We start from the raw sequence: 21,116 nt of genomic DNA, 5'->3' as shown, positions 1-21,116 counted from the left end.
GAGCTGTGTTACCTAATAAGGCAATATACAGAATAAGCCCCAAGGAGCATAAAGAACTTCAAAGGCAAGTAGGTGAGTTGGTGGAAAAGAGACCAATTCGGAAGAGTATGAGTCCTTGTGTGGTTTCAGCCAAGGATGAAAATTTCATATCGTATCGAAGTTTCGAGATTCGCTCGGTACGGTACTATTACCAAGCGGTATACTTCGGTATACCGCTCGGTATATATATATATATATATATATAAGTAAAAAAAAAGGGCGACTACCTCGTCGCCCTTTTTGGCACATGTGGTTTCTTCTCCCCATGCGAGTAGAAAAACGAGGCGACATCGCCTCTTTTATAAATATATATGTATATATATATATATATATATAAGTTGGAAAAAAAGGCGACGTTGCCTCTTTTCTGCTTACGCAGGGAGAAGAAACGCCACCTCGACGACGCTCGGTTTCTTCTCCCCGTGACGCCGCCAAGGATTCTTCTCCCCACGCGGATGAGGAGAAGTCGCCGACGACGTCGAGGCCTCGTTGCCTCAGACAAGGAGGGAGAGCAGCACCGGATCTCTAGGTTCTCCTCTTCTTTCTTCTCACTCAGCTAATACCACCCGGTAGCAGGTGGTGACGACCGATTTAGGGTGGTAACGAGGCGAAAACAGCCTCAATCGACAGTACCACCTAGTAATGGGCGATCTGCGTACCGGTCTACTGGCGGACCGGTACGTACCACCTGGTACGGGCGGTATTATTCGAAATTAAAATCCTTGGTTCCAGCCTTATTGGTGCCTAAGAAGGATGGTTCTTGGAGAATATGTGTAGATAGCCACGCCATCAACAAAATCACAATTGGTTATCATTTTTCCATTCCAAAATTAGATAATTTACTTGATCAATTGTTTGGTGCTTTTATTTTCTCTAAAATTGATTTGAGTAACTATCACCAAATTAGAATGAGGCCTGAAGATGAGTGAAAAACAATATTTAAAACTAGGGATGACTTGTATGAATGGTTGATTATACCATTTGGGTTATCTAATGCTCCTAGCACTTTCATGAGATTTATGAATCACATACTTAAGCCAAGCATTGGGTCTTTTGTTGTGGTTTACTTTAATGACATATTGGCGTACAACAAGAGCGAGGAGGAGCATATGAATCATCTTAAAGAGATCTTTCTTATTTTGATGCTGCAAAAGCTTTATGCTAATCTAAAAAAGTGTGATTTTTTTACTCCTAATGTGGTGTTTTTGAGGTATGTTGTATCAAAAGATGGAATCATGATAGATTAAAGTAAGGTAGAGACTATTCTTAATTGGCCAACACCAGCTTCACTATATGATATGAGGAGTTTCCATGGTTTAACTTCTTTTTACAAAAGATTCATTAAGGGTTTCAGCTCTATTGTTGCACCAATCACCGAATACCTAAAAGGTGATAAATTCAAGTGGACTAGTGAAGCTGATGATGTTTTTGAGCTGTTAAAGGAGTTCTTGCTAAGGTTCGTAATTTCGTACCATACTAGAGTATCGAGCTCAACTCGGTATGGCACGATATACCAAGAGGTACGTTCAGGATTGTCGAGGGAGAGCGACGCCAGATCTCCAGGCCTCCCTTTTCTTCTCCCTATTCTTTCTTCTCCCTCGGCTAATACCACCCGATAGCGGGCGACGACGGTCGAAATCGACTTACTGACCAAATTAGGGTGGTAACAGGGCGAAAATAGCCCCAATTGACAATACTGCTCGGTAACGGGCAGTCCACGTACCGGTCTGTCGTACCACTCTATATGGGCAGTATTATTCGAAATTAAAATCCTTAGTTCTTGCAATCTTATAACTTTACTATCAAGTACAAATCTGGTGTTCAAAACCTAGTTGTTGAGGCATTGAGTAGAAAACATTCTTTATTATCAACCATCGAAGTCAAAATGGTTGGATTTGAGACATTCAAATATCTCTATGAGAATGATGTGGATTTCAGCTCAATAAGATAGAATTATAAATCAGGTTCTTTTCAGCAATTTTCTATCTTTGATGATTTTCTTTTTCGAGCTAATGCCTTGTGTGTTCCATTCTGTTCTTTGAGACAAGTAATTTTGGCTGAAGCTCATGGTGATGTTTTCAGAGGACATTTTGGTAGGGACAAGACACTAGCTCTTGTTCAATCAAATTTCTATTAGCCTAAGATATTTAGAGATGTGAAGAGACTTGTGAAGCAATGCTGAGTGTGTCATTTGGCAAAAACAAAAAGCCAAAATTCTGGTTTGTACACTTCATTGCTAGTGCCTAGTGCTCCATGGGAGGATGTGAGTTTTGATTTCATTTTGAGATTGTCAAAAACTCATAGGAACAAGGATTCTATCATAGTTGTTTTTGATAGATACTCAAAGATGTCTCACTTTATTCCCTACAACAAATCAAATGATGCATCTCATATTGCTAATTTGTACTTCAAGGAGATTCAAAATTTCTTAGTCATTTTTGGAGAATTCTATAGAGGAAGCTCGGTACATCTTTGAATTCTAGTAACTCTTATCATCCACGAATCGATGGGCAAACGAAGGTAACAAACAGAAGCTTGGGAAACTTGCTTAGAAGCTATGTTGGCAAGAACATCAAACAATGAGATCTCATTCTTCCACAAATTGAGTTTATCTACAATTGTTTCATGCATCATAGCATTAGAAAGAATGCTTTTGAGGTTGCTTATGGTGCTAATCCTACTGGTCATTTGGACTTAGTTCCTCATTCTTCAACTAAGCAATTTAGTGAAGATATTGATGAGAGAGCTAAACAGATAAAGAAGTTGTATTAGAGTGTTAAAGCAACCATTGAGAAGCAAAATGAGAGGTACATGCAAGCTACCAACAAACGCAAGAATACTTATGAGATCGAGCTACTTGGAGATTATAGAGTGTCACTAACATTCAATGTGGCTGATTTAAGTTCTTATCATGTTGATGGAACAAATGAGGACTTAAGGACAAGTCTTTTTCAACCCGAGGAGATTGACACGGGAGTGCCTAATTTGTTATAATCAACTTGTGTAAATCTTGCTGATCCTATGGTATTCTCTACAGCCCACAATGCTTGTCCCATAGCTTTTAATCTAGATCTCTCAAATGTGACAACCTATAAATCAAATGAGTTGCAAGCCCATTTTCTAAACCTGCAAATGGTCCAACTTGATTAAATAGCCCAAATTGATTGCTAAAGAATTGAAGGACGTGCCTTTATAAGTTAAAAAAACTCACTTTCTAGTTGTTTCATTAATAGATGGTTTGGTGGGCAGATTCAAAAGGAGGGTTAATTCAACTTATCTTTACGACCAAAGAATGTATTAAAGGACTTAGATATCAGTAGTAAAGCAATAAATTTTGTATTTCCCTATGCATAGAGGGTTGTTTCATGCACTAGTATTTATTTCGGTGTTTTAGAGTTAGAAAGGAGTTCATAATCTAATTGTATTTGCAGAAACTCTTTGAGTTCTCTCTTTTAACTCTATATCTCTTTGGTTTTCCAAAGAGTAGTGGGTTTAGTCTCTATATCTCTTGGATATTTCCTTGAGTAGTGAATCTTTTTTTTTTAAGTTATATATCCTTGTTTAATTATCCTTAGGGTGATGAGTTTATGTATCCCTTTGTGATTTTAGACTTGGTGAATCCATTTATCTCCATTCCATAAGTGCTTCTAGCAAATACGACTATCAGCCTTTCAAATTTCATTCCTCATCATCTCAATATCACACCCTATGGTAAGCCTAGTACAACAAGCTTACCAAGTGTTGAGTTCAATTTTAGGTCGTCTAGGGCAAAATCAAACAATCCACATACTAGTCATTGAAATTCTTGCTCCTTATATGTCATGGTTATATGGTCATTAAAATTTTGGGTCCTTTCTTGTGGCGAGTTTGTAGAAAAATAAATCCTTGTAAAAGTTCTAGCACAACAATAAAATATAGCTAATAACATTAATAACCCCAAGCCCACCACCTGGCATAATATATGGCCAAAAATCTAGGGTTTTGAGTGTCCCGATCCCTGCTTCTTTGTATTTACCTTATAGATACAATGTCACTTTTATCTACAGTTGCATATATTTACTCAACATATATAAAGGTTCAATCTTTGACTTGTCAGTTGTTGGAGATCTAAAGAATCTAAGTGGTCCAATTCGAAATTGATGTTTTAGTTTCTTTTTATCTACAGACCTATTGTTGACAACTATTCGTCCCTCCTTGTTAGCCTCCTCCACTCTTCTCATTAACATCCTCCTCCTCCCCTATTTTCTCCCTCTCTCTCTTTTGTTTGTGCTCACCCATATGCTGGCTTACCATGTGTCAGTCCCATATGGATTCCTAGTTCCATATGGGTCTTAGACCGAGACTTGAAACCTTGATAGTGATCATTAAAATCCTAATATCATATGAAAATATGTTGGATATTAATTTGGCTCCAGTATGGTATTTAAGTAAAAATCATTTATTCAAAATCATCAAGGATTTTAAGTAAAGTTATGACAAGAAAGAACAGAAAGTGCCAACAGAGTGATTTTATTGTATATCATTGTGATAAGACCGAATACACTGACCCCTCAGAACCTGCAATGGCAGCAGGCTCTTGCATCAGGCCACCCTTTTAAACAGAATGGAATTTCAAATATCATTGTGATTCTATTGTATCGCCTTACCCTTACAGTTACAGGTTAAAAATAAGCAAGTGATCATATTAATTTATGCTCAAGATACAAAGCAATGCAAATGAAATCAATTTGATTTTCTCTCAGGAAAGTGTGCAAAAGGAACTCACCTAGTTTTTCCGTAACACCTTGTGTATAAATTTGAAACGCATTATCAAGACCACGACAAAGGCTGTTTAGTTCTCCAACACTCATTGGTACTTTAAGAGCAAAAAATTGATCAACTGTCTGCATTTAAGAGTTACAAGATGAGCCGAATCTAACACTCTTGTGGGAACAATCTTTCTTAAGTTTATTTTAGAACAGAAAAGGTAACTATAAAAATATGGTTATCTATAATGCGGTTATGAGTTCAGAAGGATCAATTTAACATCACCTACTAGTCAGGATATTAACAGAGAAACAAACATAACATAATATAAGATAGTAAAAGTTTCATCACTTAATAAAAATCACAAGTTTTTTTAACATTCTATGGAAGTGTGGGACATTTTAGCATTATCCATTGTGTATCTCATGACAAAAATTAATGCACTTCAAGTTTTGAATTTTCTGAATATAAGTTCATAAAGTTTAAACTACATAGTAAGAGCTTAAAAGGCACATAAACTTAATTTCAATATTTTCAAAGCATTTTCATGACTAGGTTCAAGCCCCTATTCATCTTTTGGGTGATATATTGTGTCAAAGCTTGTTTACGTCAACATTCAAATTAATCAATATTACAATACATGAAATTGAACATGTGTAGTAAATGGCACAAGTTGTATTGACTTGTATGAAAGATCAAGAAAACTTTTAAGTGATCATATTATACAAAATCTACAAAATGAATCAATGATAGGATTATAACACTTGAGGATCAATCTGTTTTTACATAGACAGACAATTTTGAGAATTGTTAGAGAATGCTTGAAAAGAATTATGCAAGATATTCCAGAACTATAAGCCACTTCTGATGCTGGAATTTTTCTTTGCATTTATACTCACAGAAGACAATTTTTCTGAACTTAAGCAAAGAAAATCAAAAGGAAAAACATCTTCTACTATTTTCTTGTTCAACATACACGATGATATTACTTTAGTATAGAAAAATATTTCAAGATCAAAGATTAACTCCTGTTTCACAATAAGTCAGTTAAGTGTCTCGCAGAAATAGCAAAGTACTTGGTGAGGAACTTGATAAAAAAAAAACTAAAGTTCCATGCACTTTGGAATATTTCTAGAGAAGACACCATACCATAGCACATAAAACACAAGTTCTAAGAAAATTATACAAGTAACATGCTACGCAAGTTACCTTACTAATTTACCAACTTCATACAGTCATTACTCATATTATGGTTTACATACAAGGAACTTACACGTTAACCGACCTCTTAGAGAACTTAATAGGAGACTAATTTTTTAATTAAAATGCACAGGGACCTTTCAGTTGTAGCTTTTCACTAAATTATAGTTCTCTAAATGGGAGCTTGGAATTGATGGAATTTGTTTCAGTTTGGTGCCCAATCATGACTGTATAACAACAAAATGACATTCTATGAATAATGTATGCTTCCCAGCATGGTGCCTATGCTACAGAGAGGAGGATCACCGCATCACCTGACCTATTTCTGTTTTATTTATATATACAATAATTAACTTGCACTATATATTCTAGAAAGGATAAATTATTTTTTATAAATACTTTCTAATCATTCAAAATGTCATTCATATCAGATAAAAAGATTGCATGATAGGTTGAACCTCTTCAATTATTCTGTAGACTTCAACAATGGAACTTCCATGCCGCTGTTGAGGTGATATGGGCTCCCAACCCTACAAAAGATAATTTTGGGAGATTCTTGTGTATGGTATTTAAGCAAATATCCGCATCTATGCAAGAGATCATGAAATTGATAGCATAGTATAATGTTTCATAAATGATCAAATTAAACCATGAAAAAATAAGACATTGAATTAAGCATGAATGCGCTAAGTGCCTTTACATACAATCCCAGGAACTCATAATACAAAAATGAAATAAAAATGAACAATAAGATATGCACACACTCTGAAACAAATTTTCATTATGAACCATAACAGAGTCAAGATCGCATCAATGAAATCCATAAATCATCTCCAATATGTACAAGAAGGGCTCGATCCCAAATTACACAATGGATTGTTTTTGTATGACATGGAAGCCCAACTTGTCAAACCGCCCATGTAAAATGACATCTCTAAGTGCCTACTCTTATACTACTTATCTATGCGCCAATGGGATGCATGAAAGTTATAGCACAAAGCTAAACCCTTTCCCCTTCTCTTTTTTAAAATTTATGATGAAATTTCATACATGCCGCTACACTCATGTAAATTCACAAGAACCTTCACAATTTTGCAAACACGATACCTACCCTTATTAGGCATATTAACTTTCATAAAAATCCTTTTAGTTGAAACTTTATGATACCCTTACAAAATTAAACATAGTTCATCGACATATAAAATGTTGGTAAGTAACCATAATATTTGAAACATCAAGGGACATACAAGAATTCTACATATTAAGGTACATGTGAAAATGTCCCTTCTTGTTTTTTATCTCCTCTGACAACTGGAGATGATGTAGTGGCTCTAAACCTCAAAGATTTAAGATAGGTCTTACATCTAAGGTTGCAACCAGAAAGATGAACAAAATATAAGGTTGTTGTAAAATTCAAAAAGTACACAAAAAATATAATGAATTTGTTAAAGGGGGAAAAGAAGAGAAGTATTTATATATTGAAAACATCATTATTAATTTCTCTCACCTGCAGAGATGCTAGAATTTAAAGTTTAAGATCCTAGAATGATTAACCATGATGAATTAAAGGGAGCTGCTAAACGTGTGAGAAACCAGAACTTACATATGGAGTTGATGACCAATGTGGTTATTGTGAAGCTAGGTGCCTCTATAAGTTTGTTCTAACAAATCTAAACTAAAAGCGAGCAGCCCACCTTTTCACGTGTTAACATGCGAGGTAGCATGCTGATTACATGCTTTGATTCATAAATATTGCCACAGATAGGTACAGCTTTTTTTCATGTAAAAGGCTTTTAAAAGGATTGTTAGTCAACAGACAATCACACAAACCATAGGTAATCAGAAACTTTGTGAACAACACAAATTTTTATACAAATTTTATCAGAAAACTAGGTACAGGTTCTGTTTCCCACATCACAATGACATTAAATGATGGATACGTTTGCATACATGTGTGTCCATGCATTGTGATTATTGTGCAGCTACTTCAATTAGTTCATGATGCTCACATAATTGTTGTACCATTCATGATAGCAACTCAGAGTCCTATACATAGTCCACATAAACATGATCATCCAGATGACCACAATAATACATGATAGGCATATTGCATGAATGGATCAGTGCATTGACAGTGTAGATATGCACACAGGCTGACCCCTGCCAAGCAGATGAGCCTTTAATTGTCTGATTGTATCATCATAAGTCAGGTTCTCAAATCAGAAAAAACACATTCCAACTATAAATAACATAAAGGTTTGACAATGAAAATGTCTCATACAGCAGGTCACAGTAAAAAAGAAGAATATACATGACCACAAATTTAAGAGAAAAGTGAGCATCCAAGAACAGGAATATATCAGGGACAGTTGGCATGCATATCAACCATTCTCATTTGGCCAGGGACCAATATGGACTAATTTAAGCCCTCTAAATTCTAATCATCATCTGTATAACTAATGTGATAGGGTTTGCATGTACCTTGTGTGAAAAATTTATTGCTGTATTTCACATAAAATTATAATTTTTCAAGACACTCATGAACAACCAACAATCTGACAAATATTTAAACATGTCATTTATGCATTTTTTTACATATATTCAATTATTTGAAAGATATTTCACTATCTGGTTGTTTCATCTGAAGTGTAGATGCAGTTCTCATACTCAAATTGAGAGGTCTTAGCCACGGTTTATAATAAAGCCTATACCTTTCAACAGGGGGTAGTATGCGGGTCCAACAGTCAAGTAGAACAGATAACAGATGATTTCATTGGGTTTTGTCTGGCATGGACTGTACTGCCCAACAGTCTTATCATACCGAATGGACTGTCATAAACTTAGCTGGTTTGTCTAAGCTGCAGTACCCTTGCAATATGTGTTCGCAAAGGGTCAGCCAGGCCATAACCTCATGAGCAACCTGTCACGGACTTGGGATATCATTCCGCACCGCAGAACCTGTATACAAACGTATCATAATTGATGGACACCCTTGTATACATTTATGCAAGGACTATAGCACTTCTTGTCTTCCATTAAATGGTATTTTGCACTCCATGGCCGTCAACTAGAAATCAGACCGTGGTATGCAAAAATAGGATTGTTTTAGTCAAGGTATGCAATACCATACCGTACCAATGTTTCGAGGTTGGCTTGGTACGGTATGGTACTAGTGTACCGAGCGGTACACCAGGGGCATACCGAACGGTACACCAGGGGCATACCGAACGGTACACCAGGGCTTACTGAGCGATTTCCTCTTACTGTAGCATTGCTACAGTGTATTACTGTAGCACTATAACACGGTCCGTCCGGTAGCGGGCAGTCCGCATATCGGTATGCCGTCGGACCGGTATGTACCACCGTACCGGGCGGTACCATTCGAAATTGCATACCATGGTTTAGTCAACGTTTATTGTACCGTCCAAGTCAGTATGGTACGTGCAGTACGAACCAATTTGACTAGCGATCAAGACACAGATCGCCAGAGTTCCTGTCGACAAAACTCAACATATCGTGTGTCAGTATACCCGTATGTACAGACCCAACAAATCTACGAGTCTGGTACCCAAAATGGCGAACCCTAGTTTTAGTCATTTTTCCCTACGTGTGACACTATCTACCTACAACGCTTATGTGTTATTACATACCATAAAACATAAAATAAAAATGTTGCAACGGCAACATAGGGTTGAGTCATGCATTGCCTATGAGAAAACACTCAAATATTGGAAAAACAATGGAAAACAAGACCAACAACTATAGGTCATTGATGGCTGACAACAATAGGTCATAGACCGAACACCTTAACTACACTGCTCCATGACATTCTCCTCCACTTAACGACACCTTAACACCTTAACAATAGAAAACAAGACCAACAACAATAGGCCCTTATGAAGTTTTTCCAGATACTACAACTCCTTTGCTGCATCTTCAATTTTTCTTGGGCTACAATGTGCCTCCCGACTCCTTTCTCGTTTGTTGACACTATCATTGAACAGTCACTCTCCAATGATTGACTCTTTAGTACTTATCGATCCCTCTGAGGAATGAAAAAGAAAAAGACCTTCACTTTTGTGTTAACCTCAATCTTCTCACGCCAACTGATCTAGATGGATGCTTGATGGAGCTTTAACAAGCATCGTCTCATAGAATTTAAAGTTTTGAAGCCTTCTCCTGTGTAAAATTTAACCAACTATTCTACTTTTGCATAGCCATCGACTCCAAGTAGGTTCACATCGCTAACTCCAAGTAGGTTCACATCGCTACCTTTGGTGATGACAACTACCATTGGTGAGGATGTTGTTGTCTTCTTCAAAGGGGCTTTGAAGTTGCTTTTTCTAAGGTCTCCTAGAAGGAACTTTTAAGTTGCTTCTTCTTAGGTCTCTTGGAAGAGACTTTGAAGTTGCTTCTTCTAAGTTTTCTTCGAAGGGACTTTGAAGTTGCATAGCTCCTCTACTGAATAAGTAAGACAAATAAGGCACTTGGTTCTATCGATTCTCTCAAAAGTTAGAGACTTAGTCTACCCCCTTCAGGGAAAAATGACTAAAACCAAGGTTACTTGACTTAGTCTACCCCCTTCAGGGTTGTACTCAGCGCATCAAGTCAAATACTAGCCTTCATCTTCTCTTTACTCACACTTTCGGAGCTAGAAGTGTTGTCATCCTTGAATATAGTTGGTTTCCTTGCCTTATCTTTGCCATCGAACTTTTGGAACACAAGTGTTGCAATCCTTGCATAGAAGCGATTACTATACTTCACATCTTCTTTGTCATTTCACTTCAAAAATGCAATGTGTCACTTTAATAGTTTTGGTTGTCCCCATGGTGTTGTATCTCTTTTTTTAATCATCTTTGTTGCCTATTCCTGTAAGTAGAAAAGAGTACAACATTGCATGCTTCCTACCTCGTTCTTTAGTCGATCACCATCGCATCAGCTCGAAGTCCCCCATTTTTAGTTGATTAAAAAAAAAAAGGTCCTTTGACGCAAGTCTTATGAATTTTCTTTGGCCTCTGCCCTTCTGCATTGTCTCGGTGCCTAAAGTCAACCACTCCATTCTCCATCGCCTCGATCCCCTTTATTGACCAGTGCACTCTCTCTTTATAAGACCATTCAGAAGTCCCACCTCTATGATATCATAGCGTCCTCTTATACCCATAGCGTTACTATCCGTTGACTTGCATATAAATCTCTTTCCTCGTAATCATAGAATTTAGCACTATGGTATTGTGGTACTCTCTCTGAGTCAACTTCCATTCCGACCGATGCTTAATTTGGCTAGCTAAGTCACTCACTCGGAAGATTCACCTCTGAGGTACTACATCCCATCTACTGATGTTCGTAGTCCATCAGATGCACATATAGAAGACCCACCTCTCTAGTACTATGGCACTTACTCATTAAGTCTATAGTCGTTCTTCTAATGTAGATTCGTTGCACACACGAAAAAACCCACTTCTACGATAACATGATTAAGTCCGTCTAGGACTTACTAGTGTGTCGTTTTGCTTGAATTGGTCGGATGTAATCCCTTCGTTGCTCTCTATGCTAGAACTCGAAGTGCAATTGTCTCTATATAGCCTTTGCCAATACATAACAAGGCCTCCATCAACCCAATGATCTTTTGCTAGAACTCGATCAATAGCTTTCTCCGTATGGTCTCCGCTAACACATTATAGGGCCTCTGACACTTTCAATAGTGTTTGCTCCAATAGCAATCAACCTCTGACCACCCGATCCTCGGCCACCCACCGACGAAGCTTAGCTCTAGATCAATATGTTGCCTAGTAGCTCTCAAAGTCCATTGACTTCACTAAAGACTAGTGCGACATTAGTCGAATTCTATGACTCTACCTCTAGCACAATCTCTATGCACATCGCTTCTCTTACAACAACTCGAATGCTAGCACATTAGTAAATTCTTTAAAAGCACCCGCATCTGTGACCTCTTAACCCACGCTAAGGCCTTTGGACTCCAACTTTGCCTTTGCAAGTTGAGTCGGTCTCGCCACCATCGTACCTTCGTCACTAGTGTCATCGAGCTCAATTGTATGTGTAGCAAAGCTCCCTTCAACTATGGCACCACACGAGACTCTGCATTGAAATAATGGTGGTCCTCAATCCATTGTTGCACTAGTCAACCTTCTATTGAGCCCGATGTTCACCTTATCGGCTTGATATGTTCCTTTATCTTTAGCATTGTCTATGTGCACTCCTCAACTTGATCTCTTAAAAATCCATCAATGCATCATTTCATATGAGATCTTGCAATGATTGCCCATCGCTCGCTCGCTCCCAACCTCTTTGAAGCTTTAAGGAGCATCCATCTTTGCCACGCTTGTCCTTCTGCTTGGAAGAGAAAGCCGCAAGGTTGAGTATGCTTGCTTCTCAAAGGCATCTCCTCCATCGTGTGCGTGGTCTATTACACAAAGAAAACATGATATCTCAGGATTTATCCTCTTGGAAATGTATCACATTGGAGTAACTTTTCTCTTCGCATACTTTTCTTAAGCAAAAAAAAATTCATACTCCATGGTGTCAAACTTCGATTGCCTTAGGATGGCCACGGATAATCCTTTGCCCGTGTACAAAGCCTTTGCATGAATACTACATTCTTTTGAGTCATCAATTCCCTCACCACCATGAGTCCTTGCACGAACTCTTTCGATCACCAATTAACCATTCTCCAACTTACATGATCTCATCCTTTGCAAAGCGCTCTCAGTCGCCTCGAGGACCGCCAAGTTAGGTTGACGATGTTGAGTTATAGCTCGAACTCAGTCATCACAACCTTTGTACGCATATGCATTCTTCCTAGCAAGCTTGTCCTCGTGGTGCCTCTTGTGTGAGAGATTGGTTGTTCAATGTCCATTCCACTAACTGACTCCATTGTCCATGTTTTTATACTCGTTTTCCTAAATGGTCACGTTTATGAATTGCCCTCCAAGCAGCCTCGTTAGGTCCTCACATTCCATGTCAAGTGTTTGTTAATGTGCTTGTCACGTTAATAGTTACAAATTTAGTTGGTTTTACCTAAGCCATACAACACCCTTACAATATTTGCCTAAAATTGTCACTCATAACCTCATACCATAGGGACCAACAAGGAAAAGGCAAGTTAGTGGAAGTAAAACTCAAGTTCGCATAAGCAAATATTTAAGCAAACACTTATGCTACAAAATATAAAGATGTACTTTGCAAGCTCCAAATGATTATGCAACAAAGGGTCTAAGACAATCTGTCATATATAAAGTCATTGTGCACAAGTGCCCATGCGACACCAACAGGAAGATCAAGTGACAATCCATCCTTGAGAGATATAATCGAAGCCTCATTCCATTCTAATGCCACCGAAGGGGATTTGGGGCGCTAAGACAATTAACATTTCACACTACAAGATCATCAATCAGAATACAGTTGGTGGCATGCGAAAAAAGGTTGTTTCAGCCATTTTTTCATGGGCATGATGCCACTGTCTACAAAACACAAAAAGAAACACTACCAATGACAAAATGGGATTGACAACACTACTTCATGCCCCTTATATGTTGCCTGCGAGAAATCTCTCGAAAATACCGAAAAACAACATAAAACAAGACCGACAATGGGTTAGAGGCATGTATCGAACGCCTTGAATGCATTGCTCTGTGAGAAGATGGTAAGTAGACTGATACCAAACTATAGTCCATCCTTTTTCTTTTTATTTTTATTTTCTCTCTCTGGCCTAGGCAGCACCAAGGTATTGATTGTGTACCGACCGAAATTGTCTAGTCAATGTACCAATTGACCATCAAACTAGTAAATATAGATCACCATTGGTGAGATGAAACCAATCCATACTGACTGATGCAATTGAAACTCATCCTTGTTATCAACTTTTAGAGCAAAGTTTTATTTCATGGCACCCCTCCCACAAACACCCTAGGGTTTCCAAATAGCAACTAGCACAATATGCACTACCATCATGGTTGTCACGATGAAATGGGGTTGCCAAAAAAGGACACACAACTATCAATGTCACAAAACTAACCCTCTTTATCTTGTTTGATGAGATGAAAACAAGGTGCACTAGGCAACAAAAGGAGAGGATGAAGCTTCATGATCTCAAATCCATAAATCGTACACTTGATGCTAGTTCATGGTAGGATAGCCTATCAGGCCATATAGAGCAACTGGATCAAACCACACTAGAAACCCTGTTTCAAGTTGAAACCATGCAGCAAACAGTTCAGACCATATGTCTGAAAATTCATGGCACTAAAGTAATTGTTTAGAAGTTCCTTCCTGGTAACACCCAGCTGCCGATCAAAAGCCTTAAGCTAAGAAGTTGAGCAAAACATATGGCAATGTAGTGTTAACACTTAACATATTATAAAGTCTGTAATTTTCACCATATTATTTCTAGGTATGATTTTGCAGGTTCATCCCAAATACAATCTTATTGACGGTCATCATTGGTTCTTAACCAGAATTGAAGAATTTTCAATCAGATGCTTCCTATTCTTATTGATGTCCTTATCAGTAAATAATCATTCTTAACAACAAACAACACTGCAGAAATAGATAACTGTGTTACCAAGTAAACTAAATGCAAAAAAATTGCACTTTGTTACCAAAAACTGGAATTATAGAACCATTATAAGTTAAACTTCTCGAATGACAAGAATGCCCCAAAGGAAATTTAGAAAGCTAATAACACGAGTCAGGAAGAAACCTAGTGCTTCACATAGATACATCAGTAAAGTTGACAGAGAAATATATAATATATGCTACTGAGCCTTTTCAGCTAGTCAATTACTGAAACCGACTTACCTCCTGTTCAACAGTCCGCTTGACCCACCCTATGATTCTGTCGAGCTGTGAGTTTACCCAGCGCAATACTAAAGTACCAGATATTTTCTCAACCTTAGAAAAGAAAGAAAAGAGTGGCCATCAGACAATGTGTGTGAAATACAAAATGTCTCCAAGACAATAAGGTGCTTCTTTACATCAAAGTCCAAACTTATGATTTCTTTGAAATCTTTTTTTTTAACATCATCATAACTACATGTATAAACAAAGACAACGCTAAGAATTAAAGAAATTTTACTAATAGCACAAAAGAAACACAATGTGACGTCAACACCAATGAATATCAACAAAAAACAAAAATTTATGTCTAGCCATTTGGGTCAAGGCTTCAGATTCCTTGAGACCATTTTTCTAGAATAAGGATAACGATGAAGATTCAAATGTTCCTTCCCATTATTCTGTTCACATTTTGGCCTTATTATGCCTCTCCTAAAATCTATAATTTGAATCAATACAAAATTTCTTGCCAATATGTAGCCATTCCCATTCATGCAAAGTGGTCGCTTTTGTTTGATTTAAAGTTCCTCAATGAAGCTCTTGCAGGTCTTCTTCTTCAGATATACTTTAACCACCTTGTATTACCAAGTAAAACTTGTTATCATGTTATACATTAGATTAAGTAGAGCTACGTAACCAACAATGTAAGCAACTAACACTAATGATCATATGACTTTAGTACAAGGTATACAATTTCAAATAATACCGCCCGGTATGGGCGGTACGTACCGGTCCATCAGCTTATCGGTACACGGACCGTCCCTTACCGCACGGAACGAAATATATATATATATATATATATATATATATATATATATATATATATATATATGAGACGACGTCACTCCGCGTGGGAGAAGGATAAGGCAACGCCGCCTTTTATAAATATATATATATAAATATATATATAATCTTTTATATATAAATATATATTTATTAATTTATATATATATATATAAACGAGGCGACGTCGCCCCGCTTGGGAGTTGGGAGAAGAGAGAGTATATATATATATATATATATATATACCGAGCGGTATACCGAATGGTATGCCGCTCGGTATACAGTTTCGTACCATGCCGAGCGAACGTCGAAACTCCGATACGGTACGAAATTGCATACCTTGCTTTAGTAATTGGTTATCTACACAATTTTAAAACCTATTTTAAATTTAAGAAATGACTTCTATGGAATAAACTATAAAATCACCTAATAGTAGGACAATCCAATGTGGGAACCTATAATGGTCAACCAAAAGGAGGGTTAGAAGAGACCGTATGTGGTACAGAATGGGGGTCAAACAAGAAATTAGCCTCATGCCACCATCAGATGTAGATGCTGATGACAGAAGTATGAAGGAGCAAGAAAGAGCATATGGTGCCAATGAGCAGTTCTGACAATGACTTATGAAATATTGTGGTAGGTAGAGTGTTCAGATATGAAGGCAGTGTGTGTGAGGAAAGTCAATGTATTGGTCAGCCTTTGGTAATGATTATTGCAACAATCAGAACGGGGTGAAATGGAAGAGTTAAAACCAAGGTTTACAAGACCATCCACTACAGTTCAATATAGGTGGTCTTTACCAGTTCAATAGCCTATTCATATGTAGACCAGGGTAAACCGGGCAGTTCAAGCCCGGTATGGGCTTGTACTAACCGATAAAGGACTTGTCCCAGCTGGTGCAAGCTTGCACCAAGCATTCTCCATATTCTTTTAGTAAGAAATTTAGCTGAAAAGATAAGTATATCAAATTTTATTTGTTGACTTTATATCAAATTTGATATACATATAATACTTTGTCATCTCCTCGTCCCCTCCCCTCCCGATATATCATAGTGGTGGCGAGGCTGACTAGTACATACTGCCAATTTCATTCCTTGTCACTTGGTATTGTAGTCCTTGCTGCAAACAACAAAATAGGTGATATTTCTGTACTCACATAGGTTATACCGTTATAGTGGCAAAGATCATGTAAATTAGACAACATGACCAACCAAAGAGAGAATTAAAACAATTAAACTGACAAAATCAGGAGTAAACCAACCTGATACAGAGCTAATCTTTTCCTGCAATAATCATCCAATCCATCCTCTCCTAATGCAGAAGCAATTACTGACATCACATACTGCTCAAGACTATCAGCTACCGGGAAAACAGATACAACATCCTCTGTAAGATGCTCCGCATGATCAAGAAATGGTCTCTGAAATGACATAGCAAAGTTCCCAGAGCTCCATTAAACAAAGGTGGGGATCAGAAAGGAGTGCCAAAAAGTGCATTGTTATAATAATATATTAACTTACCAACTTATTGCCATAAAATTTATGAAGTAAGGATGCAGAAAAAACTGCTGCCTTTGGATGCCATTGTGATAATATCGGTGCAAACATGTTTGAATCTTTCTTTAAAAGTCTCTTTGTCTCCTCTGCCAGAGATGCCAAAACATGTTCAGGCCCTGTATCTGACTTAACATCCGTAGCATGTGTGATCTGTCGAAAAACATATATATAATGAGTTCATTACATGGCAAAGTACAAATAAATTTGGTAAAGCTAAAAATTTGTGTTATCTCTAAAAGCAATTGAAAGACAGAGAAAAAAATTACAAAACAAAAGCCACACCAAATTCATGCATGAATCAGCCACAGATAATTTCAACACATTAGTTGAGAAAAAGGCATACAATTCAAATAAGTCAAAGCACATTTCATGTCAACCTCTAGGACATATAGCTACCTTTAAAATTATTAGAGGAGTACCTTGACAAGTTTTCCCTTGTTATCAAATTCCAAAATAAGTACCTTGGTATAGTTGGCCAATATTATATTTGTAGTCTTCAAGATTCACATTTGTATATAACCTAGTGAACGTTTTCCAAATTTTTAACACAAGAAATTGTACAATATAGTACCTAACAGAATCCTCACATAATTACACTTTGTTAATATATTCATGTGTCTTGTTTTAAATGGATCCAAAGCTAACGTGGATGCTTCAGATGTTAGCAAAATTTGGTTAAATTGTGATTGAACAGATATTCTAAGATCAAATACCCCGACCAGCTGCAGATTGATGTAATCCACGAGAAACTAGAGTTATCTTAAAAGGTTTATTCAAGCTTGCAATTCATACCATCCAAAGTCTATGCTTCAGAGCCACTAAAGTAATTGACAGGTGATATTGAATCAAACTTTTAGTTGCTTAAATAAATCATTGTATAGGTTGGTAAGTAAATCATGATGGCCATATTTAGTAATTTAGGATTAAATGTAATTAGTTGGATCTTTTATGGATTACCAGTATTGTAAAGTGTAAACAGACTATTAGATTTTGAGATTACAGATTATTAAGTCACAAAACAGATGCCACATCCTTTGTTCCTATGAAGTTTCTTATACTTCCCTTATTTCATCCTCTCTATTCCTTTTCACAAGATTCCACATTCCGTGACCTTGGGCCTATTATGCTAAATTGCTAACCATGTTCGTATCGAAGTGGTGTTTGAGAAAGAACCAATGACCAAAAAATTCACAGTTCAAAATACCAACCATGAAAATGCATGCAAGGCTCAGAGAACCTCCAAATGACAGTCTCTTTCTAATGGTTATAGTACAAATCAGTGATTTAAAAAGCGCTCGGTGCTAAGGTCCCAAAACACCCAAGGCACTAGGCGCTTACCCGAGCGAAGCGAGGCGCACTGAAATATTAAAATATAAAAATATATAATATAATAAAAATATATAATTATCTAAATAAAAATATGATATTAAATTAAAAATATACTGTTAATAGTAACAGACGATTAGCTTAAGATTGTTGCGGTAGTGTTACGAACGACAGTAATGGCAGTAGCGGAAGCTACGAACAGCAACAGCGGTAGAAACTGCAGACAGTAATAGCGATAGCGACAGAAGCAGCGGACAACAGTAGTGACAGCGACGAAAGCTGTGGACAACAGCAACAGCAATGGCGGTAGCTGCAGACAGTAGCGGCGTAAGCTGCGAACAGCAGCAACGGTAGTGGCGGAAGCTCCAGAAGGGCATCCGTCGGTGGCGAAGGAACCTGTGGTCCACTCCCACGACATTGGAAGGAACTGTACAGGAGCGACAACGAAAGGAAGCTATGAGAGTCGTCGGACTCATCTGTCGACAACAGAGGAAGGCTCAGTCCACTGCGTCTGCGGCGGAGGCAGCGGCAAAAAGCGTCGATGGCGAAGGCAGAAGCAGCGCTAGGGTTCCTCGAGGTTACGCGGGCGTGAAGGGTCGCTTTTGAGGTAAGAAACTACGTTATTTAACCAAACCAAACTTAAAAGTCTGGCTCGGTTCGCTTAATTGAACCGGCCACTCGCCCGAAGCGCCCAGCGCCTGGTCTCGGGCGAGCACCCAAGCGGTGTCTCTTTGAAGCGCAACGTCTGACCCTTAAACGAGGCGCTCAGGCCTTGCCTCGCCCGAGTGCCTAAGTGAGCACCCAAGCGCCTTTTTAAATCACTGGTACAAATAGGAAATTCATTTTGTAAAAGTGATTCAGCAATTTAATATGGTTTTTCGTCTAACTCCTATCCTTCTAGTGTTAAAATAATAGGAAGATAAATAATAAATTTCACTTGTAAAGAAAAGGTAAACTTGAAATCCCCTAATAGTGTCTCATTTCAGAATGGAAAGCAACCAATTCTCTTTTCATAAGTATAAATTAGGTCCATGGTTCTGGGCTACTAGAAATTTCTAGAACTCTCAGTTATGACTTACTGTGCCACGATGATACTGGAATGGGATTCGTATCCTTCCAAAGGATGCACATACAATCCAGCATGGGCCCTAAGTCATATCATGCTGGCTATGTATGTATGGTGGCACATTAACAACATGCTCCATGCCAGCAGAAGTTAAACCCTTGATCAGAATTCAGATCTACTCTAAAAGATATAAATCATAGATATACACTAGTCCAAGGACAATTATGTAATTCGATAGATGATAAGATGATGGAGAATTGTTTTAAGATGGTATGGATATGTGCAAAAGAGACCAATAGTTAGAAAATGTGAAACATATAATATTAGTTGCATGAGAAGAAATGAAGACCTAAAAAGACTTTATCTGAAACTATAAATTTAAATCCTCTTAATTTATCTAAGAATATGGCTTTTTTTTTACAGAGCTAAATAATGAAAAGAGATCCATGTAGTTAAAGACAGATTCTTTACAGAGATTTGTTTTTGTTGTATCCAAAACTAGGCCACAATTTAGATCTGTTTACAGTTAGCATGGTAACATTCAGTTCTTACCTAATGATACAGGATCCGTCGACAGATACATTGGTCTCTATAGTCTATAGTATATATTATGAGGTTATTATCATCATCTACCTCAATTTTCTATTTCCATTTGTGTTATATTCTATAGTGCTAGTCTCTTTGCAAATTCTATTGTTTTTCTCTCTATTGTCTGTTAGAGCCTGCTCAGTCTCATGTGATCCATAAAGGACTAATGATGCAAACATGACAGGTATGGATATGTGCAAAAGAGACCAATAGTTAGAAAATGTGAAACATATAATATTAGTTGCATGAGAAGAAATGAAGACCTAAAAATACTTTATCTGAAACTATAAATTTAAATCTTCTTAATTTATCTAAGAATATGACTTTTTTTTACAGAGCTAAATAATGAAAAGAGATCCATGTAATTAAAGACAGATTCTTTACAGAGATTTGTTTTTGTTGTATCCAAAACTAGGCCGCAATTTAGATCTGTTTACAGTTAGCATGGTAACATTCAGTTCTTACCTAATGATACAGGATCTGTCGACAGATACATTGGTCTCTATAGTCTATATTATGATGTTATTATCATCATCTTCCTCAATTTTCTATTTCCATTTGTGTTATCTTCTATAGTGCTAGTCTCTTTGCAAATTCTATTGTTTTTCTCTCTATTGTCTGTTAGAGCCTGCTCTGTCTCATGTGATCCATAAAGCATGTTGGTTAGCAAGGATAACTAAAAGTTATTTCATAGTTAAAAAATTAAAATAACAAATTCTGTGTCACTGTCTCAGAAATAGAACAAATAAATAAAGAAATAATGATGCAAACATGACAGGTAATGGCAGAAAAACAGATCAGAGACAAATTTGGGAAGTAAAAGAATTAAACCAATACTTGACTTGCAATATTTACACTACAAACTTTTGGGAGATTTTTAGTCTATTTGAAAGTAGCAAAATTCACAGGAAAGGAATAAAGTAGCATGGAAAACCAAATTATGGCATTCACACAGAAGACTC

At 37.2% G+C, this 21,116-nt stretch overlaps 1 protein-coding gene across 4 annotated transcripts in view; it reads right to left on the bottom strand.

Annotated features, from left to right (window-relative positions):
* Positions 1-21,116, bottom strand: part of LOC103968937 (protein unc-13 homolog) — a 57,021-nt gene that overhangs the window by 13,993 nt on the left and 21,912 nt on the right. For all 4 annotated transcript variants that reach the window (XR_010480694.1, XM_009382307.3, XM_065087336.1 and 1 more), the window contains exons 15-19: positions 17,139-17,324; positions 16,880-17,038; positions 14,800-14,892; positions 6,444-6,515; positions 4,805-4,922 (exon numbers count right to left, since the gene is read on the bottom strand). Coding sequence is in view for 3 of the 4 variants with exons in the window: in XM_009382307.3 (XP_009380582.2) it covers positions 4,805-4,922; positions 6,444-6,515; positions 14,800-14,892; positions 16,880-17,038; positions 17,139-17,324 (628 nt within the window). In the remaining variant the exon portion in view is untranslated. The remainder of the gene's footprint in view (positions 1-4,804; positions 4,923-6,443; positions 6,516-14,799; positions 14,893-16,879; positions 17,039-17,138; positions 17,325-21,116) is intronic.

This window comes from Musa acuminata, chromosome BXJ1-2, assembly GCF_036884655.1.
Source record: "Musa acuminata AAA Group cultivar baxijiao chromosome BXJ1-2, Cavendish_Baxijiao_AAA, whole genome shotgun sequence".
Taxonomy (NCBI): domain Eukaryota; kingdom Viridiplantae; phylum Streptophyta; class Magnoliopsida; order Zingiberales; family Musaceae; genus Musa; species Musa acuminata.
This window is presented reverse-complemented; position numbering and strand designations above follow the sequence as displayed.